This window comes from Ornithorhynchus anatinus, chromosome 2, assembly GCF_004115215.2.
Source record: "Ornithorhynchus anatinus isolate Pmale09 chromosome 2, mOrnAna1.pri.v4, whole genome shotgun sequence".
Taxonomy (NCBI): Eukaryota; Metazoa; Chordata; class Mammalia; order Monotremata; family Ornithorhynchidae; genus Ornithorhynchus; species Ornithorhynchus anatinus.
The window spans coordinates 103,759,293-103,785,222 of record NC_041729.1 but is presented as its reverse complement, the minus strand read 5'-3'; the positions used below and the strand labels follow the sequence as shown (position 1 = coordinate 103,785,222).

General features: G+C 40.0%; 1 protein-coding gene across 1 annotated transcript in view; it reads right to left on the bottom strand.

The window, feature by feature from the left end:
* MAN1A1 (mannosidase alpha class 1A member 1) overlaps window positions 1-25,930 on the bottom strand; it is a 285,232-nt gene that overhangs the window by 157,122 nt on the left and 102,180 nt on the right. The window contains exons 8-9 of the mRNA XM_039914596.1: window positions 11,694-11,790; window positions 6,365-6,480 (exon numbers count right to left, since the gene is read on the bottom strand). Coding sequence (XP_039770530.1) covers window positions 6,365-6,480; window positions 11,694-11,790 — 213 coding nt within the window. The remainder of the gene's footprint in view (window positions 1-6,364; window positions 6,481-11,693; window positions 11,791-25,930) is intronic.

Sequence of the window (25,930 nt, the reverse complement as noted above, 5' to 3'; positions counted from 1 at the left end):
ATCTGTAACCTTTATTCACTCCACTCTCGGCCCCACAGCACTTGTGTACATGTCTGCAATTAATTTATATTGTCTGTCTACCCCTCTAGACTGTAAGCTCAATGAGGGCAGGGGACGTATCTATCAACTGTAATACTGTACTCGCCCAAGACTCAGTAGAGTGCTCTGCACATAGTAAGTGCTCAATAAAATACAATCAACTGATTGCTCTGCACACAGTAAGTGCTCAATAAATGTGATTGATTGCTTAGTACAGTGATCTATACACAGTAAGCACTCAATAAACGTGATTATTTGAGTGCAGACAATTTACATCTAGTTCTGCTCTTTAAAAGTTCATGTGAATGACTGTAAGCTCGTTACGGGCAGGGAATGTGTCTGTTTATTGTTATATTTTACTCTCCCAAGCATCTAGTCCAGTGCTCTACACACAGAAAGCGCTCAATAAATACAACTGAATGAATGAATCAATGACCTAAGCATTTAACTACTCAACCCCCACTATCACTAGTGTATGTATCTTACATACCCTATTACTTCCTCCTTTTTTAAGGTATTTGCTAGTGCTTATTATATGCCAGGTACTGGGGTACATACAAGCTAATCAGGTTGGACACAGTCCCTGTTCCATCTGGGGTTTACAGTCCTAATCCCCACTTTTACAGAGGAGGTAACTGAAGCAGAGGGAAGTGAAGTGACTCTCCCAAAACCACACAACAGACAAGTGGCAGAGCCAGGATTAGAAATTAGATCCTTCCATCTCCCAGGTCCAAGCTCTATCCACTAGGCCATACTGCAATCTATCTCTAATCTATTTAATTGTTCTTCTTCTCCACTTAAACTGTGAGATCCTGTGAGCAGAGATCACGTATACTAATTCCATGGTACTCTTCCATGTGCTTGGAGCACAGTAGCGTAGAGAAACCAGACAGTTAATGCTTTGGATACCTGAGGGTAGAAGAATGAGAGGCTACCAGAGACAGACATTTTTGTTCACTGTGCTTCTAGAAGCAGATTTTACTGCCTACTTTTGCTAGTATAAGGGAAAGGAAGTAGCAAAATTTATAGAACTGAGTACAGTAATTTAATGGAGAGGATCAGCATTTTTGATCAGACAGTACAACAAAAAAACGAAGTAGTACTGTACACGGAATTTGTGAAAATTAGATTATAATGATAATAATAATAATAATCGTATTTGTTAAGCGCTTACGATGTGCCAGAAACTGTACTAATTGCTGGGGTTTATACAAGCTAATCAGGTTGGACACAGTCCCTGTTCCACTTGGGGTTCACAGTCCTAATTTCCATTTTACAGATGAGGTAACTGAGGCCCAGAGAAATGAAGTGACTTGCTCAAGGTCACAATGCAGACAAGTGGAGGAAGCGGGATAGAACCCAGGTCCTTCTAAGTCCTAGCCGCGTGCTCTAGGCCTTGCTGCTTCCTAGTATTCTAGGAAGTTTTGCTGTTTCTAAAAATGATACACATCTGGTAAATTTTGTATAGTTGATAATATTTGGGATCCTCATTAGGCTTGAATGTCATACATGATCAAACAATGATATTTATTCAGCCCTGTGTGCGGAGCAGTGTTTTTAATATTTGTTTATCTTTTTTTGAAGTAGACCAAAATGGCTACTTCAAATAATCCAATTTAAGAACATTATGTGAAGTAAACGACACATAATTGAGAACTTAGAAAGATAGGTGCCATATTAAAACTTTTATCATTTAAGAAGTCAGTTTCCTTTAATACAAGAGTAGACTTTTTTCAGATCATTTAGAAAAGTAGGTACGTGTTTCTAAATTAAACTGAGCCAGTGTCAATATAACACATTCTCAAATTAGCCAACCCAGATCTAGGGTTCCCCATGGATCATTAAAACAAGAGTTTACCCATTAGAAAGACTGATGGTACTGAATGTGTTGCAAGTATTATGTGGATAAATCCTTTTTCCTTTATTTACACTATATATGAATGAGTTAGTATGAGTTTTTTGTTTTGGGAAAACTAATTTTAGAGATTTAATCAAGAAAAGATGAAAATCATAAATTTGTATACTAATCCAGAAAAAATGTGTTTTAAAATGGCCTGAGTATTTTGTTCTACCTCATCTGTAAAATGGGGATTAAGATTATGAACCCCATGCAGGACAGGGTCTGTGTCCAACCTGATTAGCTTGTAGCTATCCCAGTGCTTTCCCTGTCTGGATTGCAACTGGAGTGTTTCCAGTACCTTTTCAGTCTTGGCTATGGGAAAGAGAGTCAAGCAGAGGCATACCCATTCCATTTCTAGCTTGGCCAGTGGCTAGTGAGTGGAAGGCAATCTGCTATAAGTCAAAATTCACCCAAGTTGGGAGAGAGTCAAGAGCAGAGACTCAGGTTTACTGCATGGAGGGGGACAGTGGTAAACCACTTCCATATTTTTACCAAGAAAACTCTATGGCTACACTACCGGAACGACTGCAGATGGAAGTGGGGCGTTCTGGGAAAGATGTGCCCATGAAGTTGCTATAGGTTGGAAAAGACTTGACAGAAAAGAGAAAACCCCAGTCCTTAGAACAGTGGTTGACACGTAGTAAGCACTTAGACGATACCTTTATTATTATTATAATTAGATACAGTGATGCACAGAGCACCATCCTTAAAATGAAGAGTAAAACTGGGATGAAATATTGACTGGAGTAGCTCAGTAAGAGGCAATCCATAAATGGCATGGGTTGAGAATATGAAGCTCTATATTTATTACTTGCCATGGAAACCTACACTTATGCACTGCTGTATCAGTGTTCAAAGACGCCACTACTTAGAGTGAAATTTTATCCAAGTGGCAATAAAAGTCTGCTGCCTTTCCTTCACACACTGATTCTCCTTGGCTTGGCTGCTGCCTCAGCTCTTTATAGTGCTTGGTGATTTTTTTATACTGCCTTTCTGTTTTTCCATCTTCCTGAAGCCTCTGCCCAGAACGGTTACTACCACTTTGCTAGGCCACTCTTGGCATTCAGCCACCTGCTGCTTCTGTCCACTAGCAATCCATAGCTAGGCTACCTCATTCAAGATTATGCTTACTGTGTCTTTAAAACATTTCTTCTGATGTACCGATGGCAACTGCTCAGAGAAGCATCATGGCCTAGTGGATTGAGCATGGGCCTGGAAGTCAGAAGGATCTGAGTTCTAATCCTGACTCTACCACTTGTCTGCTCTGTGACCCTGGGTAAGGCATTTTACTTCTCAGTGCCTCAGTTTCCTTATCTGTGAAATGGGGATTAAGACTGGGAGCCCCATGTAGGGCAGGGACTCTGCCTGACTGAATTATCTTGTATCTACCCCAATGCTTAGAACAGTGCCTGGCACACAGTAAGCACTTATCAAATACTAATATACTTAAATGCCATTATTATTAATAATAATAATTTATCTGGCCTTCTGACAGTTATTCTCTTTACCTATGCTACCAAGAGATGATGTTGAGATGGACAGACACTGTTTCAATCCATCATTTGTATTTATTGTGTGTTTACAATGTGCAGAGCACTGTAGTAAGCACTTGGGAGAGTATGAATGCAACAGAATTAGCAAGCATGTTCCCTTTCCATAATAAGTTTACAGTCTAGAGTTTGATGCTGCCAGACTAACTGCTTTCCAGAACCTGGTTCAAAAGCTTAGAACACTGCTCTGCACACAGTAAGTTCTCAATAACTACCAGTGATTTACTGATTATTGCCTGTGATCCTGTCTTGGATACTGGATGTCAAATGTGGATCATAATTCACATCAATGAGACAGAGAAATATATATTGAGAAATATATTGGTAAAAAGATTGTAGCAGAATCTTCAAGTACGAGAACTACTGCACAATCTTAAAGGGCGAAAATCTCATATTTTCTGCTGCAGTGTGTACTGATATTTAGACTGGCTTTTACTAAGCACAACAACATAAAAGTAAAGCTAGTGAGAATATATTCCCGAAATTTTTGAAAAGTTCTTAAAGCAATCTAAACTTTAAATTAAATCTGGTTGCTACCTCATAACTAAAATTAAATGAGTTCCAATTATTGATAACAAATAAACAGCATTTACCTCATATCTTTGAGACAAAATAAATATCTTCTGGTTTTACAGAGTTTCTTTGGTTGTAATATCCCTTTATAGTCAAAAGCACTCAAAAACAATCAAAATTCCAATTACGGTTCTTCTATTACATTTTCTCTAACTGTTTTTTTTCCCTACTTCTAAAGTTAGATCAGGGAAGAGTTTTGTATCCTAGTGACAATCTCATATTTTTTTAAACTAAATTATTTTTGATTCCTACCTGAAAAACGTTCCATTTTAAAGCTAGCTATGATTTGTCCAAGCATTAATTTAAGTAATGTTCTAAATCAGAAAAAATAAAACAGGCTTTTTCTGCTCTGCAGCCAGTAGATCCTCAATAAATACAACCTGATCTTCTATAAGGGGGTGGGGGGAAATTCCTTCCTTGCAAAAAACCAACATTAAGGAAAACCCTCACTGTAATACTCACCTGCTTCAACTTCGCACACAAGACATTTCTTCTGACACCGTGAAATATTTGGATTCAATGGTTTCACGTTGTTGGATGAAAGCTCCCTATTTCTTCACAATATTCAAGCCAAAACTGGTGGTGAAAGCTTTTTTTGTCAGCAGGGATCGTGTCTACCAACTCTGCTGCATTGTACTTTTCCTAGCCTTTAGTATAGTGCATTGATCGACTGAACGCTCTGCACATTCATTTGTTCATTTGTTTTCGCATTTACTGAGCACTTACTGTTGACAGAACACTGTACTAAGCGCTTGGGAAAGCACAATATAGCAACAAAGAGACAATCCCTGCCCACAATGGTTTCACAGGAGGAACTTAGTAAATGCTGAATAAATACCATTGATTGTCTGACTGAAAACACATCGTATGGCAGAGTATTTGGAGAACTGTTTCAGCTCAAGGTACCTACAGCTCCCTTTGGCGACTCCTCCAGTCCAAGAAAGACATAACCACCAACAGATTGAGAGGCCTCCCCGCTCTCCGTATTGGTCTAGGAACCAATCAATCGAGGATATTTAATGTGCGCTTACTGTGTGCAGAGCACTCTACAGCAGAAAAGCTTACCCAACCCCTCACCATGGAGACTCCCAGAGGCCCCTGCTCCAACCTAGTCAGTCAACTCTATTTATTGAGCACTTACAGTATGCAGAGCACTGTACTAAGAATTTGGGAGAGTACAATATAATATACTAGACATATTCCCTGTCCTTGATGAACTTACAGTCCTTAGGGGGAGAGAGTGGCACTATGCCTTTGCAACCATAGGGACAATGGGAAGGCTACGGACAACGGGAAGGCTACTGCCCTGGCTGCAGCTGAGACTGAGGTGACTGTCAGTCTGAGCAGAGAGGAACCTGAATTCATGTTCTTCCTGTTAGTTTTATCGTTATTCATGTCCTCTATATTTTCATTTCCTCTATCCTCATGTGTGTCATCAATGTCCTCCACCCCTTATTGTTAGATTATTAGATTATTGGATCTCATCTATGTTCTTTCTCAGGGCTTAGTATAGCTCTTTGCCCACAGTAGGTACTTAATAAATACCACTACTACCAAGAACCTCTATGAGTTTTACACCCTTCCTATAAACACTGAGATATAAAAACAGAGGCCAGTTTAAATCACCATCTGTATGACAATAGTAAAATCATCACTGAAAGGTCTAGGTATGAAAACAAAAGGAAAGGTAAGATGAATGAGGAACACAGATAAAACAAAACACAAGGAAACTACCTAAAAGATTTAATCCATTAGCAATTTTAATTTGTGAGGAAATGCTAACGGTTATACCTATTAACACACAAATACCAAACTAATACTCTTCAACAAGGAATCCGAGATAATAAAGAACTCAAAGGATATAATAAACATACATCAAGAGAAAAATATTAGTGAATTTTTGAAATCAATGTGAAATAAAAATATCCTCTGATAGGGACTGCTCCAAAAATTGCTTTCCTTGATTAAGGAAGCCCCCTCTAGGCTTGAAAAATATAGAATTCTATCAAAAGGAACTCTTCTGAGTTTATTTTCTGAATGAAAAATTTTGAACTAAATATAACAGTCTTCATCTCCCTGAATACTTTTTAACATGAGAATGGTTCATTTCTGAAGGTAGTCAGAAAAGGTATTTACCTAAATGAAACTTCATTACTAAAGATAAATTCTTGATAAGAATTTGAACTCTTAGGAGGTAGTGAAATAGTACATTTTCCTCACAAATAATAACTGTGATTTGTGATCATTTGGCTGATTAAAGGGATTGGATATACAAGTAATCAAACGTTTATTTAATACTCACCACATTAAATTCTAAATTTTTCTCAACCCATTCTTTGGCTTCCTTGAATTCATCTTTCATTTCCATTATATATAAGGTATCTAGGGCATCTACTATGGTTGCTCCTTGGATATTTCCTGAAAATGAGAAAAAACATACACTAAAATAGCCATTATAACCAAATATATGTGAATTGGCAACATATAATAATAAGACTCATGGTATTTATTAAAGCCTTACTATATGCCAAGCACTGTATTAAGCGCTGGAGTAGATACAAGGTAACCAGGTCAGACAAAGCCCATGTCCCACATGGGCCTCTCACAGTCTTAACTCCCATTTTACATTTGAGGAAAGTGAGGCACAGGCTTGTTTAATGACTTTCTCAAAGCCACAAAGCAGGCAAGTGGCAGAGCTGGGAATAGAACCCAGGTCCTCAGAACACAAGGCCCGTGCTTTTCCCACAAGGTTATGCTTCTCTGTATCTGAAAACTTTAATTCCTCAATATTAATTTATTTTAGGTTTAAATACCATTTAGCTTTTAAAGCAATCATCTCCAGTTAGATAAATATGGAGATATGTCAATTAAACAAATGAAAACATTACTTTTTTGTTTGTTGTTTTTCATGGTATTTGTTAAGGGATTACTTTTTGCCAGGTACCGTACTAAGTTCAGGTGTAGATACAAGCTGATTAGGTTAGACACAATCCATGTCCCACGTGGGCTCATGATATTAATCTCCATTTTACAGATGAGGGAATTTAGGAAGAGAGAAGTTAAGTGACTTTCCTAGGGTCACTCGGCAGATATGTGACAGACCCGCGATTAGAAACCAGGTTCTCTGACTCCCAGGCCCAAGCTCTATCTACTAGTCCTTGCTGTGCTTCACATTGTGGGCAGAGAATTGCTACCAACTCTATTAGACTGTACTTTCCAAAAGTGCTTAGTACAGTGATCTGCACCCAGTAAGTGTCAATAAATATAATTATTGATTGAAAATAGAATTGAGCAATAATGACACTGGTCATATGGGCACCAACACTACCCTAAATTACTCTTATCGAAACTAAGTCTGAATGCTGGTTAAATGCCAAATCTGAAACAAAATTAGTACATGTCAGACATAAATGTTTATAGTATTTCCTCAGTTAGTAATGGGAGTAGAGGTCTTCTAATTCCATCTCTGGTTCAGCCTAGCAAACATAAATAACACTTAAACAAAGGGGCTTCATGAAATACAAAGTCATAATATTATATCACCTGAAGGCAAGGAGAATTCCCTAGGTTAAATGCAATCTGTGCCTCTTTCCTTTCAACAATCTTGATGTGTAAATAGGAATGAGTTATTCCAAAAGATGTTTTGGGGCAGTGAGGCTTTTAAATAAGAGATACAATGGAAGAGGAGCTGGTAAAGAATAACCTTCCCCAATTTCTGTCCAAATGATACCAACAAGCACTGGTAGAGAAGCAGCGTGACCTAATGGATAGAGCATGGGCTTGAGAGTCAGAGGACCTGGGTTCTAATCCCAGCTCCATCACTTGTCTGTTGTGTGACCTTGGCAAAATCACTTGATTTCTCTGCCTTAAGGTACCTCACAGGTAAAAACGGGGCTTAAGACTGTGAATTCCATGTGGGTCAAAGGCTGTGTCCAACCTGATTATCTTGTACTTACTCCAGCATTTAGTATAGTGTGTGGCACATACTAAGTGCTTAACAAATACCATTGAAAAGGAAAAAATAAGCAAGGGAAGAAAATGAAACCCGAGATTGTCCAGTCTCTAAATGTTGCAGGCATTTTTGCTGAAAGGCTAAGAAACAGCTAATACTATTCCTTATTATAATGTTCTTCTTGAGGATGGTGTTCAGAAGTCCCCATGAGTTGAAGGAGAGGTGAGAATGAATTTCTTAAATGACAGAATAGGAGTCCATGGAAATAGTATTTTATATTCAGCATTTCGTTCTACAGACGATTATTTAGGAATAGTTCTGCTACAAATATTGAAGGACTTCTGCACTGTCAATATCCTTTTCTACAGAAATGTCTTGCCTAATGACACTCCAATTCCTGGTTAAGGATGGAGCTGGAACCCAGAAGATTTTCCTTGCAATTGAGAATTAGCAGTAGCTTTAAAATTTTGGCTTCTAAAATTTAATCGAATTGTTTAAATCAGGATATCTCAAACTAGAGATCTTTTTCTTTTCCTATGGTATTTATTGAGTGCTTACTATGTGCAAAGCATTGTCTTAAGCACTGGGGTAGGTCAAAGCTAATCAGGTTGGACATGGTCCATGTTCCATATGGGGCTTACAGTTTACAGATGAGGTAACTGAAACCCAGAGAAGTTAAGTGACTTGTCCATGGTCACACAGCAGACAAGTGCAGAGCTAGGATTAGAACCCAGGTCTTTCTGACTTCCAGGCTGCTGCTCTATCCATTTAGGCTTTGCAGAGTCTTCTGGAAGCCACCTGGCAATCTTAGAGAAGGTTTTCAAGGATTTGAATCTGATAGGAGTTATTTCAGATAACTATGACTGTAAGCCCAGTGTAGGCAGAGAATGTGTCTGTTTATTGTTTTAATACATTATCCCAAGCACTAAGTACAATGCTCTGCACACAGTAAGTTTTCAAAAAATATAGCTGACTGACAAAGGCCTCTATGGAAGTTCTGAGACAGAAAAGTCCAGGGAAGCTTGGAGATGGAGGAGTTTGAGAATCCCTGCTTTAGAGTGATTGAATTATGACCTGCCTCTCCTTCCAGGCAAGAGGAAAGGAGGAAAGATATAATCAGAAGGAAGAACAACTAAAAGATGGGGGGAATCACAAGCCTGAATGGCTTCTTGATTTTTAAACTAGAAAAGAAAGCTTCCAAACTAGTCATGACTTACTCTCATCTTAAAATAAGGTCTACTTTTAAAATCAACCCTCAGAATAACCTACTCAGACTGACAATCACAGTCAATGAGGAACTTCCTATTTTCTTGTCTCCCATCCAATTTTACTCTTGAAAGACCAATCTGGGTCTCTTCACTTGGCTGCACTTTTACATAAAATGATTTTGGTGATGGAGAGGTCTAAGAACATGCCCTCAAAATGTATATCCTGTAAAAAAAGGCTTTATCTATCTATCTATCTATCTATCTATCTATCTATCTATCTATCTATCTATCTATCTATCTATCTATCTATCTATCTAGGAGGTATTACTCTACTCACTTTCTTTGCAAACTGTTCATCCTAACTGGAAAATGAGATGAGCAGAGTGTTGGCTTCCTTTGCTAACACATTTCACTACCTTATTTTGTCTGCCAGATGTTCAAGTGTGAATTCTTTAATGTGCTTTAACTCAAGACTGCTCAGCGTATTTTAATATTTAAGCATGAATTGGCCAAATGAACAGTTTGGATTTTATTTACTTGTGGCTAAAATGGAAAGTGACCAGTTTCAAGACATCATTCTCTTAAAGTCAAACCAGGGCACTATCCAAACAAAAGGAAATATGGAGTTAAAAAGAGTCTAAAAGTGTAAAAGAAAATCTCAGCTTTCAGTTCCCACCACGTTAACACTCAAATATTGTTCACTCTAAAAAGTCATGAAGTGACTTGACTGAGAAGCTTAAGGCTCGAGATCTTTAGTACTTAGGGTTTTGATTAACTGCCTTTAACCCATGTTTTCATTTAAAACCAGAATTCTTTACTCAAGATTATGAAAATGAAAAAAGATAATTAATGTTTCAAAATCAGTGGCAGGTTGTATTGAACAGATTTGTTCTGGAAGCAAAAATATTCACTTTTCTTTTACGATATGAATATTCTGTTGAAAACTTTTTAAAAGGGAAACAATAATGAAATTTGGGATTTAACTAATGCCTTGGATTTCTCTTGGAAAAGCTTCCATAATATGGAGAATACCTAACACATTCTTTCCTCATGACATCCTTGGGGGGAAAGGAGAAGGAGCTATTATTCCCATTTTACAGATGGAGAAATGGAGGATGAGAGGCTAAATGGCTTGCCTGGGGTCACATGCAGTTTGATGGAGAACTGAGAAGCAGAATGTCCTAGTGGATAGAGCACGGGTCTGGGATTCAGAAGGATCTAGATTCTAATCCCAGCTCTGCCACTGGTCTGCTGTGTGACCTTGGGCATTACTTAGCTTCTCTGGGCCTCAGTTACCTCATCTGTAAAACGAAGGTTAAGACTGTGAGCCTCATGTGGGACATGCACTGTGTTTGATCTGATTAGCTGGTATCTACCCCTTTGCTTAGTACAGTGCCTGACACATAATAAGCATTTAACGAATACCATTAAAAAAAAACAACAAACAGGGACCAGAACCCAAGTTTCCTGATTCTCAGGTGCATATTCTTTCCACACACAGGATGTTACCACCTGAGAGGAGCTTTGTTTTAACAGTGCAGGGGATTGGGCATATTTGTGATTTACTTGTTTCAAGTTCTTAAACTATAGGTGGGGGAAACAAGATATAAAATAAGAAACACTATCAAAGAAAGAAACAGATGAAAGAGTTTCTCTGATACTGTTCTGAAATTATAGTGCTTGTGATCTTATTAAATATACCACCAAAACAAAAAGAAATAGACACATAAGGAAAAAAGTTTGGAATAGGTGAGGAAAAAGCCAGTTAATCACATTTACTGAGCACTTACTGCATGCAGAGCACTCTACTAAGTGCCTGGGAAAGTACTATTTAACAATATAACTGACACATTCCCTGCCCACAACAGGCTTACATTCCAGAGGGGGAGGCAGACATTAATAGAGATAAATAACTGATATGTACGTAAGTGTTGTGGGGTTGGGAAGGGGATGAATATAGGGAGCGAGTCAGGGTGGCACAGAAAACTGGAAGAGAAGGGATAGAGGGCTTAAGCAAGTGATGAAAAGCGATAAATGACATTTAGTACTGCATAGAAACTGTCATTCACAAAAACAAAACCAACAAGCAAAAAACAACTCAAACAACTACAAAACAGCACAGGAAAAGTGAAAGGAACAATCACTACAACAGCAACAGGAAGAAGAGAGGATGGGGAATTAGAAAAAGAGATAATTTCTATAAAATTCAAAGAGGTTTTCAGTAGGTTAAGGTTTTGTTACTTTATAGACACCAACCAGTACAAATGATTTTCACCCACTCTGATACATCACTACTATTGCAGCCCTCAGGAGAATAGCTGGACTCACCTGTAGCAGGCCAGTTTTCTAAGATAACGTTGAACACCATCACCACAACAGTTGGGAAGTGAACATGTCAATACTAATCTCTTTTGATGATTTACTATTCTCCAGCTAGTGTCACTAAATACCAAAAAGCACAGACCACTCACCAAATAAATTGCTTGAGTGTCCTTGTTTCGATATGGGTTTCAGTTCATTTAATCCCCAGGCATAGCGCTTATAATTATCCCAAGAATGTTTCATCATCTGAGGAGAAAGGAAAATGAAAACAGGATTATAATATTGATTTGAAGGAAATTACTGCAGCAAATAAGTTAAAAGGAGCAGGGAGGAGATGGTGGGGGGATGTGTGCTTAACTTCTGACTTTGTTCAAAGCATATTAGGCCAAGTAAATGAAATATTTCAATAAACAGAGCTTTATGATTACACAGTTGCTAAAAGAGTAACCCTCCTCCTGCTCTAGAGCCTTATGCAAACTCGATGAAACCCAGGGGAACTGAGCCTGTGATCATGCTATGGCAGCAACCAAACATAAAAATAATTATTATTATGGCACTTGCTAAGTGCTTACTATCCAGGGCTTTGTACAGTGCCTGGCACATAGTTAGTGCTTAAAAAATACCATCATTACTATGTGCCTAGCACTGTTCTAAGCACTGGGTTAGATACAAGTTAATCAGGTTGGGCACAGTCCCTGTCCCCATGGAACTCACAGTCGTATCCCCATTTTACAGATGAGGGAACTAAAGCACAGAGAAGTGAAGTGACTTGCCCAAGGCCACACAGCAGACATGTGGCAGAGCCGGGATTCGAACCCAGGTCCTTCTGACTCTCAGGCCCGTGCTCTATCTACTCAACCACACTGCTTCTCAAACTGAATCAGCTGGGCTCGGGAGGGTCCCATAACCCCTCATTTCAAGCTCTTAGTACAGTGCTGTGCACACAGTAAGCGCTCAGTAAATATGACTGAATGAATTTCATATGTAGCAGCGGAGCAGAACCTAGATGTTGTGGACAGAAACTCATTTCCGGGGGTTGGTGAAGTTGCCCTGTGGGCTTCTAGTTGTCCTATCCTTTCCCCAGCAAAGGAAGACAGGCTTGGACAGTTATTGCTCTGTGATTTAAAAAGGCTTACTTAATTCCACAAACTCTGCAAGTAGCAGGAGGATACATAACCTATGCAGAGACACGGGAGCCCCATCAGCAGGAAGTGAGAGGGGTTGGCGGATATGGTCGCTTCCTGTTTCTGCTAAATCTAGCAGGTATAAAGGACAGAGACAAAAGGGTAGTGGGTAGAGAAACCAGAATTCATACACAAGTGTGCACTACACACATATTGGGGAAAACATGCAGGGAAACACAAGGACAGAGACACCTACAGAGGTAAAACAAAAGAGAGGAACTCAGACATAGGGATACATAGAAATAATCTGTATGTCTTTAACAAAAGAACAAAACAAACCCAGGAAACATCTGACTCTAAAGGGACTCTCTGACTTAAAGTCCTCTTGTGCCCCAAGAAAATAATTGCAATAATCACATATGATGGTTAACTCTTTGGGTTTCTGCATATACCACTCGCTTTTTGGTCACACACACATAGAATTCATGATAATTTTAACCAGCCCATATCTCTTGCTTTCTCTCTTTGCTTTCTCTTGGAAGGCAGTTTTGGATCTAAATAAGTAAATTTGCTCTCTACAGTATAATCTACCAACTGAGCTTCGGTCAGCTACTAGAAGCCGATATAGAAAGACAGCTGAGAAACTGTAGAGAAGGAGACATTGAACTCTAGCTGGCTTATGCAGCTTTAAAGGATCATTCAAGAGTTAGAGATTGAGCAGTGTATACCCCAGAAACCCAGACAAACATTCACAATGGAAATCATAGACCCTACCCAAAGTTCTGTAGCAGAAACTACAGTAAAAACCTCTACAATTCAGATTACCCTTCTCCTCAACCCTATTCAGAAGTCCAAACTGCTGATGTTAACATATTTCACCAAATTCTTCCTCTCCCTCTAAAATTCTGGTGTACAAACATTTACAGACAGTAAATTACATTTAGCTTTTGAAATTTTAAGATTAAGTATTGCAATTTATTAAAACCAATATGCATCCACATTCTCTCCTTTTAAAGGTGTCTTTATAAAAAATTTGAAATATTGGGTAATAATTAACGTGATTATATATGCTAACTTCCCCCAGCAAACAGGCTTAGACTAGCAGAAAGTACACTTTAATTAAAAGCCTCAAAACTGATAACCATTAGGAAAGTTGTAAATCTTAATGAGTCAGTTATGCATGTTTCTGGATCTCAGCACCTTAACAGTGAGAGTAAGTTTAAATGAAAGTGTCATTTCAAATTACAAAACTCAAAATTTCTCCTATGTAGGTGAATACTCAGATTTTTCTTCAATCTCAGATTTTTCTTCTTAGAAATAGGTTGATTTTATTTTTCTTGGGCTTCACTAGAAAAAAACAAGAATTCCCAACTTTTTTCTTTAATTTTCACCTCTAATATAAATAAATTTCTAAAAAGAATTGCAATTTTCTAAAAAGTCTATTACCTCATCAAAAAGAAATTCTGGGGGAATTTTAAAAACTGAGGGGAAAAAAGTATTAAACATGACGTTGAAAACCCAGTACTTCTTTCTTGATTCATTCTGACACTCAAAATGACAACTTCAGTAACTGAGAAGCTAATAATGCTTTCCAAGTATTAGAACTAAAGAATAGCCAACTCAGAAATTCCTAATTTCCTTTTTTAAAATAACCCTCCCTCACTGTCCCCTACAAAAGTCACATCAGGCTGTGGAAGACTCATTTCATGTGGGTTTTGTGGCTGATGGAAAAAAATATCTTAAAATGTCTTTGTTAAAGTAGCATGATCCTCTCCACAAACAGTAGTAGGGAAATGACTTAGCCATACCAAGTTCCAGTGGTCTTCTTTCTGATGTGTTTTCAGTATTTTCAGGAAGTTGTCAAATTTTAAAATGACTCCCAACATAGTAAAAATTAGATTTTCCATATTTATTAGTTCCCTAAAGTTTCCAGTGACTAAGGGCCAGGTGAGCATTTTTGATTCATAATTTCCAATAAATTTCAGCTAAATGGCCAAGAACAGACTACAGTTAGGGTTAATCTTAGGATTTACAGCTGAGGCAAATCAATAGTGTTAGTTGACAATCCTAACAAAAAGGATTCTGTCTCCTGGAAAACAGCATGCCTAATGGCTAGAGCACAGGTCTGATAAGTCAGCAGGACCTGGGTTCTAATCCTGACTCCTCTACTTGTCTGCTGCAGGACCTTGGGCAAGTCTCTTCACTCCTCTGTGCCTCAGTTACCTCTTCTGTATAATCAAGATTACGACCAAGAGCCCCCAAGTGGGAGAGGGACTGCATCCAGCCTGATTAGCTTGTATCTACCCCAGTGCTCAGTACCGTGCTTGGCACATAGCAATTAACAAATACCATTTTTTTAAAAAAAGGAAGACATTAGGCTGCATAAACCCACAGTGGGATAAAGGTCCTTCTGCACATTTTGCAGAGAACATTTTTGCTGGATTATAATGTAAAATCCTTGAGAGCTGGGATCCTGTCTGCCATCTTGATTGTACTTTACTCCCCCAAGTGTACAATGCTCTGTATTCAGTAGGCACTCAATCAATACCAGTGACTGATTCTACCACCTTCACTGCTGGAGTGCAGGAACTCTTCCCAGCATGTCCTTTCATTCATTCAATCGTATTTATTGAGTGCTTACTGCGTGCACAGCATTCATTCAATCATATTTATTGAGCGCTTACTGTGTGCAGAGCACTGTAATAAACGCTTGGAAAGTACAATTCAGCAACAAATACTATGCGCTTGGGAGAGTATCTAATTACAATAAACAGACCCATTCTCTGCCCACAATGAGCTTACAGTCTAGAGGGGGAGATGGGCATTAATAGAAATAAATGACAGATATGTACATAAGTGCTGTGGGGCTGGTAGGAGGAATGAATAAAGGAAGCATAACCTTGCTGACATGCACCAGGCTGGCTGAGGCACTGATAATCTGAGTGAGACAGTCAGATAATTGCTCCCCACTTCAAAGCCTTATTAAAGGCACATCTCTTCCAGGAAGCCTTCCCTGACTAAGCCCTACCCTCCTCTTCTCCCACTCCCTTCTGCACCGCTCTTACTTGCTCCTTCATTCATCCTCCTTCTCATCCACATATGTATATATCTGTATAGATCTGTAATTTATCTATTTACTTATTTATTTATATTGATGTCTATAAATAAGAGTGCACACTTAGAAGGAGTGTGAATCCAAATATTTGTAAGGATCCACTTAAGAGGAAATTAGCAACTTCAAGTTAGCCTTTTTACACAAGCACAACTATGATTTAGTATTTTCTGTATTTGGGGACTATCTGCCAAATCACTTCAGAAAAATCATATCAGATTAGCGAGATTTACTCTCCACAGGCACAAAATACAAGAGGCTAAATTTTGACCTAATAATGGACACAAAATATCAGTTTGGGAAAACTGCCTGATGGATAGAGCCTGGGCTTAATACAGTGCTCTGCACACAGTAAGAGCTCAAAATATATGACTGAATGAATGAATGAGTCAAAAGGACCTGGGTTCTAATTCCAACTCTGCCACCTGACTGCTGTGTGACCTTGGAAAAGTCCCTTCACTTTTCTATGCCTGAGTTACCTCATTTGTAAAATGGAGATTGAGGCCGTGAGCCCATGTGGGACACGGACTGTGTCCAATCTGATTAGCTTGTATCTATCTCAGTGCTTAGTACAATGCCTGGCATACAGTAAGCACTTATCACATACCTTAAAAAAATCTACAGAATCTACATTTCTTTATCTAATAAAATCAGTTTATTTTCCCAGCTAATTGGTAGGGACTTTTCTACTAGATCTTTGGCAACATGCAGAAATGGCCAACACAGCTTTGTCAAGAATATGAATATTAGAAGCAGCATGGCTTAGAGGAGAGAGCATGGGCCTTGGGAGTCAGAAGGATCTAGATTTTAATCCCGGCTCCACCACATGTCTGCTGGGTGGCCTTGGGCCAGTCACTTCACTTCTCTGTGCCTAAATTCCCTCATCTTATAAAATGGGGATTACGAGTGTAAGCCCCATGTGGGTCAGGGACTGTGTCCAATCTGATTAACTTGTACCTACCCCAGTGTTTAGAACAGCGCCTGACACAAAGTAAGCATTTAACAAATACCGTAGTTATTATTATTATTCTACACAATCCCTAAGGATTACTTGGCAAACTGCCATGGAACTCTATTGAAATTCTTAAATATCCATTTTACTCCCAATCCTAATTTTAAAATCATAAATAAATTCAAAATCTGTAGCCACTATCCTACAACCCCAAGGTTAGGGGCATTCACTGAAACTTGAAAGGAGAAGGTGCAGGACAAAAGGAAATATTCACCCAAGGGTGATACGCAAATGGAAATTCTCCCCATAGAAAGTGGCATGAACTGAAAGGATTAGTAGGTTCAAGATGAATTTGATTCAATTCATTGACAGGAGGTGCAGAATGAAGAAGATCAGCTGGACATATTGAGGGTAAAGCTAAAGTTAAAGTTGTGAAGGGATTAAACATATCATGGACAATAACACGGTCTTTCTAACGTTTTTAACTGGAAAACAAGGGGAGTCAACAATCATGACACTGATGCTACATGGCTATGAACCCTAGCCTGATTATTACTGAATCTGGCATATTTGCAAAAGCAAAAACAAAGGAACTGCATTATTTTATTTCTTCATTATTAAAAAAAAGTATGAGGTTTCTCACGTCAAGATCTGGAACACCTCAAAAATATAACTAGTCTGAACGAGCTCATTCATTTGATCTCACAAATTAAGTTGGCCTAACCCCCACAAACCACTGTTAGCCCAAGGATACCACCTGGGAATCCTAAATATTGTTGCTTTGCTGGAGGCTAGATCCAAATCAGATGATCTCACAAGTACCACCGTTTTGACCCCGTGACTACACCAACCAGTGCATCCTAATTCCCAGGAATCTCTTTTCCAAAGCACCTCATCCACAACGAATACTAAATATAGTTCACAATCAATGATATTTTTGGAGCCCTGTGTGCAGAACACTATACTAAGTGCTTGGAAGAGTATAATATAATAGTGTTGATAGACACCTTCCCTGACACAATGAGCTTACAGCCTTGGTGGGGGGAGGTGAGGGGCAGACATTTATAACAATAATTTATAGATATGTACATAAGTGCCATGGGGATGAGGATTGGGGGACTTCCAAATGCCCAAAGATCACAGATCCAAGAGGGAGCTGGGGAAAAGAGGGCTTAATCGCACCCAATTCACAAGGTCCAATTCACCGAGTTTACTAATACAGGCATACCCCACAATATGGTGATGATGTATTCTTTGAAAACATGGATGCATAATGAATTGCTGCATCATGGGATAACATTTTCCAATAGGCTTCCATGCAATTTTTAGTTTCATTCTAGAACAGACTTTAACATAATGAGATGGCTATCCAGTTTACGTCAGAAATACACTGCAAATCCCTTCCCATTACTTCCCAACATCTCAAGTTATTCCCCTCCTCTGTTCTGGGGGCTTTCCTGATCTCTTGCACCCTGAACTCAGCCTCCACCTCCTAGCTCTTCCTTTAACTTTATCACTCCATCCCTTCCCCATTTCCAGCCCAAATGGGGAAGGGAAAGGAGAGGAGAAGGGAGTGTCAATACCTGTAAGAACGGCAGTTTCCTCCAAACTGTGCTGGTCCCTCTCTCTATCCCCACACTGAAGCTAAAAACAAAACAGCTTAGTGCTTAGTATATTGCCTGGCATATAATTAAGCGCTTTACAAATACCATAATTATTATTACTAAAAAGGGAACTACAAGTGGAAACAGGTGGGATCATATTCAGTCCTTCACCAACACCTGTCAGTTTTTTTTTCTCCATTTTGTTTCTGGAATCCACACTTTCCTCCCTCTCCAAACAGGCACCATGCTGGACCAGACACTCATCATATTCTGATTTGCCTTGTGTCAGCCTTCTCACTGACCTCTCTTTCAGCTTTAAAGCACTCAGTCACCTTGCCCCCTCCTACCTCACCTCATTAATCTCCTATTATAATCCAGCCCGCACACTTCGCTCCTCCATTGCCAACCTATGTCCTCCCTTTGGTCTGGAATATACTCCCTCTTCATATCCAAAAGACAATTAGACTACACCCCTTCAAAGCCTTATTGAAGGTACATCACCTCCAAAAGGCCTCCCCTAAGCCCTTTGTTCTTTCTCATCCACTCCCTTCTGCTCTTTTTATTCACCTCTCCACCCCTGCCACAGCCCCACAGAACTTATGTACAGTTCTGCAATTTTTATTTACTCCTCTACACTGTAAACTTATTGTGGGGAGGGACTGTGTCTGTTTTATTGTTATACTGTACTCTCCCAAACGCTTAGTACAATGCTCTGCACACAATAAAAGCTCAATAAATACAACTTCCTTCTCCTGTCCATATAACACTTTCCTTCACAGATCATTTTGCTACAATATGATTTTTCACACACCTTCCCCCTCATTAAAAGCCGCCCAGGGTTGCCCATTCCTCTTCCCCATCAAGCAAAAACTCCTAACCCTCATCTTTAAGGTGACCATTCCTCTCCAAACTCCTTGAACGAGTTGTCTACACTCACTGTCTCAAGTTCCCTGCCTCCAATTCTCTCCTTGACCTCTTCCAATCTGGCTTCCGTCCCCTTCACTCCACAGAAGCCGCCCTCTCAACGATCTCCTTCTTGCCAAATCCAATGGCCTCTATTCTGTCCTAATCCTCCTCAACCTCTCAGATGCCTCTGACACTGTCGACCACTCCCTTCTCCTGGAAACATTATCCAACCTCAGCTTCACTGACACTGTCCTCTCCTGTTTCTCCTTCTATTTCTCTGGCTGCTGATATTCACTCTCCTTCATGGGTTCCTCCTCTGCCTCCCATCCCCTACCTGTGGGGGGTCCCTCTTTTCTGGATCCCCTACTGTTCTCCATCTACACTCACTCCCTTGGAGAACTCATTCACTCACATGGCTTCAACTACCACCTTTAAACGGATGATACTCAAATCTACATCTTCAACTGATCTCTCTCCCTCTCTGCAGTCTAGCATTTTCTTCTGCTTCAAGACATCTCTACTTGGATGCCTTCTGTCACCTCAAACTTAATATGGCTAAAACTGAAATTATCTTTCCACCAAACCCTGTCCTCCCGCTCACTTTCCCCTCACTGTAGACGGCACCACCATCCTTCCTGTATCACAAGCCCATACATAACCTTGGTGTTATCCTTGACTCCTCTCTCTCATTCAATCCATATATTCAAGCCATCATTAAATCCTGTCAGTTCTACCTTCACCACATCGCTAAAATCCACCCCTTCCTCTCCATTCAAACTGCTACCATGTTAATACAAGTATTTATCTTATCCCACCTTGATTACTGTATCACCCTCCTTGCAGACCTCCCTGCCTCCTGTCTCTCCCCACTCCAGTCCATATTCCATTCTACTGTGTGGATCATTTTCCTACAAAAACGTTCAGACCAAGTTTCCCTACTTCTCAGGAAAACTCCAGTGGTTGCCCATCCAGCTCCACGTCAAAAACTCCTCACTGTTGGCTTTAAAACACTCAATCACCTTCCCTCCTCCTACCTCACTGAGCTACACTCCTACTACAAACCAGCCCATATACTTTGATCCTCCAATGCTAACCTCACTATGCCTCGATCTCATCTATCTTCCTGCCGCTCTCTCGCCCATATCCTGCCTCTGGTCTGGAATTCCCTCTATCCTCATATCCCCCACTTGAAAGCCTTCAAACCCTTACTGAAGGCACATCTCCTCCAAGAAGCCTTCCCTGACTAAGCTCCGTTCTGTTCTCCCACTACCTGACTTGCTCCTTTCATTCATCCCCATTCCCAGCCCCCGGCACATATGTGAGCTCACTGTTGATAGGGAATATGCCTATTTACTGTTATATTGTACTCTCCCAAGTGCTTAGTAAAGTGCTTTGCACACAGTGCAATAAGTGCTCAATAATAATAATAATAAATGCTCAATAAATACAACTGAATGAATGAATGCTGAGCCTCGCTCCTTTCATACTCCAACCCAACTCACACACTTCAACGCTCTCAAGCTGAATTTGTCATTGTGGTTTTTTCTCAGATCTCCCACCAACCCATTGCTCACACACTCCCTTCTGCCTGGAATTCCCTAAGACTTCACATGAGGAAGACCACAGAATTTCCCATCTTCAAAGCCCTCTTGAAAGTACACCTCCTACAGGGGACTCTCCCTGTTTAATCTCCCATCTCAGTCAGTCAATTGTATTTACTGAGTGCTTACAGTGTGCACAGCACTTTACTAAGCATTTGGGAGAGCATAATACAACAATAAACAGACACATCCCCCGCCTACAACGAGATTACAGTCCCCATGCTATGTTCCCTGCAACTGCCACAGTAATAATAATAATAATGGTATTTGTTAAGCACTTACTATGTCCCAAGCCCTTTACTAAGTGCTGGAGTGGATAAAAGCAAATCAAGTTGGACAGAGTCCCTGTACCACGTGTGGATTACAGTCTCAATCCCCATTTTACAGATGAGGTAACAGGCACAGAAAAGTGAACTGCTTGCCCAAGGTCACATAGCAGACAAGTGGCGGAGCCAGGATTAGAAACCATGACCTTCTGCAACTCCCGTCACTTAAGCACTTGGGTATTTCCCACTCCCCTCTTGCAATTACACCAATACTTTCATACTCTATTACTTTCTCTTATGTGTAATTTCAGTGTCCACCTCCCCAACTACATTGTAATCTCCTTGAGGGCAGGTTCCATGTTTCATACTTCTACTGTGCTCTCTCAATCACTTGGTTCAGTGCGCACAACTCATTCATCAAATACCGCTGATGAGGACAGTCAATAGTATTCTCTTTAATTTTGATTAGCAAAATGCTTTAGTGACACTATAAATACCCCGATATTTTTTTTCCAAAACTATTCCAGGTTACTTAACGGAAAAGCAATTTCAGTTTGGGCACGGGAGAGAGCTTGGGGAAGCACAAATGCAGCCGATAAAGTATGAAAGCATTTAATTTTGGAATTCAGAAAAACCGCTATTGAAAATGTGTTACTGTTCTCCTAAAAAGGCACATCACACATAATCCAAAGTAACTGAGCTTGCTTAAGATGACAAAACAGCAGAAAGGTAATGAAATGTAGGTAGACAAAGCTTTGAAAAGAATCAATATATATATATATATATGTTTTTTTCCAAGGGTTTACACTAAGAAGCCTAATGCTGCCAATTTAGGATCAATTTAAAAGGCTGAGTGAGACTCCAGTAGAAAAGTCAAATGTTAAATTGAGCAATATGTCATTTTCAATAGCTGACAAAGCACAAGCTTCAGGTATTCTGCTGGCAGTCCAAGGCCAACTATTTTACCAGATGCTCTCCCAAGCGCTTAGTGCAGCGCTTTGCACACAGTAAGTGCTCAATAAGTACAATTGAATGAACAGCCAAGAACGGAGGCTTTCAGGCCTAGGAAGTTCAATGTAAAAAGTAAAAGCTTGAGTCGTGGGAAAGAGAGATATGATGCCAAAGGTTAAAATAGCTTCATGAGACAAAAATAATTTTCACAGCCCAGAAAATATTACCCTTTTCTCTCCAAGGCAATGAAACCAAAAATATATGATTAAAAACATCTATTATGTTTAAGCTCTCCTATGCTTTTTCTCCACCACAGCTTCCTTTTCAGTAAAAGAATTTCCATAACCCTATACTTAACATTTTCAACAGTGAAAATTACAGAAATAGGGTGACAGTTCTTCTGAAGAGAATGAACCTAATATTTTTGGAGATCATTTAAAATGTACAAAAATGATTTCAAACATGACAATAAGCATGGTAGCTAATATGAAGCATACTTGAATGTAAGCTTCTTGTGGGCAAAGAACACAAGTACCAACTCTGTTAGATTGCACTTTCTCAAGTGCTGACTACAGCGACCCTAATTCTCATCTGCATATTTTCTCCCAGTGTTTAGTACAGAGTTTCACATAATAATGGTGTTTGTTAGGTGTTTACTAGTGCCAAGCACTAAATGCTAGAGTGTACACAAGTCAGCTAAACAGGCGTAGTGGATAGACCACAGGCATGGGAGTCAGGAGGTCATGGGTTCTATTCCCAGCTCCATTACTTGTCTATTGTGTGACCTTGGGCAAGTCACTTCACTTTTCTGTGCCTTATTTACAATATCTGTAAATTGGGGATTGAGACTGTGGGACAGGGACTGCGTTCAACCTGATTTGCTTGTAGCCACACCAGCACTAAGAACAGTGCCTAACAAATACCAGAATGATGATAATTATTATTGTTATTATTAATCAGGTTGGGTATAGTCCTTGTCCCTTATGGGGCTCATAGTTTAAGTAGGAGGGAGCAGGATTTAATTCCTATATAACAGATGAAGCAGTGACTTGCCCAAGTTCAAACACAGCAGGCACTCAGCCAAGCTGGGATTGGAACCCAAATCCTCTGACTCCCAGGCCCACATTCTTTCCACTAGGCCATGCTGGATCTATTATTAAAATGCTCCAGCTACTGGGTCTTAATAGTACAGTGGTGACATCTTGGTTGCCTGGGACAACTTGCCATTCACTCCTTTATTTGAAAACTAGAGGAGCAGCGTGGCTCAGTGGAAAGAGCACGGGCTTTGGAGTCAGAGGTCATGAGTTCGAATCCCAGATCTGCCACTTGTCAGCTGTGTGACTGTGGGCGAGTCACTTCGCTTCTCTGTGCCTCAGTTACCTCATCTGTAAAATGGGGATTAAGACTGTGAGCCCCACGTGGGACAACCTGATTCCCTTGTGTCTACCCCAGCGCTTAGAACAGTGCTCGGCACATAGTAAGTGCTTAACAAATACCAACATTAAAACTGACAAGATATGGCTTTTCCTCCTGCTCCCTACTTGGGGCCAAGTTTTAAAATGGGGTGGGCAGGCCCTGGACCAATCAGTCAATATTACTTATTACTTATTGAGCGCTTACTGTGGGCAAAGCACTTTACTAAGCACTTGGGAGCGTTCAATAAAACAATTAACAGGTTCATTCCTTGCCCATGGGAGCTCTGGCCTCCGTCCAGAAAAAAAGAGCAGTTGTGGGGGTGGGAAGAGGGGTGCAGGTGCACAGAGAGACCACTTTCAGAGCCAAAAAGTGAACTCAATCATCCACACTGCTCTCCCTTCCTAATAATAATAAGAATGATCCATCCCACTCTCCCCTCTGTACCCAGGGAGAGGCCAATCTATGTCCCTGCTTCACACGGCTCTGTTAGCCATTTCCAAAAGAGTTTGACATCTGATGCTAAATGAACTAAGTAAGGATCTGTCTAGAGGCTGTCTAGAGCTTCAGAAGAGATGAGGGAGAGGAAGATTTATTGGGGTGCAATGTGGATAGGAGTTAGGATAAGCATCCCTCATCCTCTTTACCCCCCTTTCCTATGAAAATCTTTCTTCTCTTTGCTGTTCACCTCTCATCCTCCTTTTCCCTCCTAAGAAGTGTAACAACCTTGAGTCCTTACTGCATGTGGAGCACTCTATTAAGCATTCGTACTAAATGAATCAAGGATAGAGGAGGTCCAATGTGGAGAGGTAGGAGCAGAGGATTGGGCTCTACCGTTTATTTATTTTTTGTTATGGTATTTGTCAGGCGCTGTACTAAGCGTGGGGTAGATACAAGCGCTTAGTACAGTGCTCTGCACATAGTAAGCGCTCAATAAATACAATTGAATGAAGACAAGTTTATCAGGTTGGACCAAGTCCCAGTCTCACAAAGGGCGCACAAGTACAGATGAGGTAACTGAGGCACAGAGAATTTGAGTGACTTGCCCAAAGTCATACAGCAGACATACTGTCATTGTCATACTGGTTGAGCACTTAGTGTATGCAAAGCACTTTACTAAGCGACTGGGAGAGTACAATATAACAAGGGTGGAGCCAGAATTAGAACCCAGGATCTTCTGATTCCCAGGCCTGTACTCTATCCACGAGGCCACTACAGCCTCCACAACCTAAGGCGAACAGATAAAAGTCCTGTTCTACTTTTATGGCATTTGTTAAGCACATACTATATGTGAAGGACTGTTCTAAGTGCTGAGGTAGATTCAAGATAATTAGGTTGGACATAGTAACTTGAGCCTCACAATAGTAATCCCCATTTACAAATATGGTAACTGAGGCACAGAGAAATTAAGTGATTTGCCCAAAGTCACACAGCAGGAATGTGGTGGAGCTGGGAGTAGAACCCAGGTCCTTCTAATTCTCAGGTCCATTTTCTATCCACTAGGCCATGCTGCTTCCAAGGAAGCACCTGCCAAATTCTATTCTGCTCACTTGGTGAGCAAAGATTTGGCCTTAGACCAATCAGAAACACAGGACCTTATTTATTTGGGAAATACATAACTCCATTTTCAAAAATTTCCGATGATCAGTGGCAACCTGAGGTTTAACCATAAAGTGAACTTTTCAGGTGTGTTTTACTGTTGTTCGAAGAGGTTAAGAGGCAAAATTTTGTGTACAAGATGGGCTTTTGGGCTCTAATCTAGTTAACTGGAAAAAATATATGGAAAAATCTGTTACTGGAGTTATATCTTTTCTTCTCTTTTCCACATAAAGCCAACATAAACTCTTTTATGTAGAAAGATGAATGAGCTAGAAATTTGATAAATTCCTAATGGCAGAACATTCACAGGGTGAAAAACTACACCTATAAACTGGAGGCAGAATTTAGAAGACCAAGTCAAAGTTATATCCATACCACAAACAGACGTGTTTATGGTATGGATAAATGCACTTGGAACACTCATCTTCTCGGTGATTTTGTTGATAAATTATAAATTAGTTGGCAATCAAATTGATTAAAGAAGACTATTGATTTCAGGATGGTTAAATGAATTAATTTTATAAAATAAATGCTATTAATATTGCACAAAGCCTTTATTCAGTTTACATGCCCATAAAATTTTCCACTGCCTTGGCAACCATTTATGTTGTAGTGGTGATGCATTTCAAGCCAGTTATTATTGGCCCGAACACAGGATCGTTGGATCCTGTTTTTAAATATGTTTAATGCAGCCTAACGAGCAGCCTCGCTTTTGCGGTTGTGTCCATCTGAGACCTGAGCAGCGACAGAGACACACTGTAGACCATGATCTAAAATGTCCCCGCACTGGGGCAGCTACTCCACCTCCTGAGCCCCAGGCAACAGTGTGGCTTGGTGGATAGAGCACGGGCCTGAGAT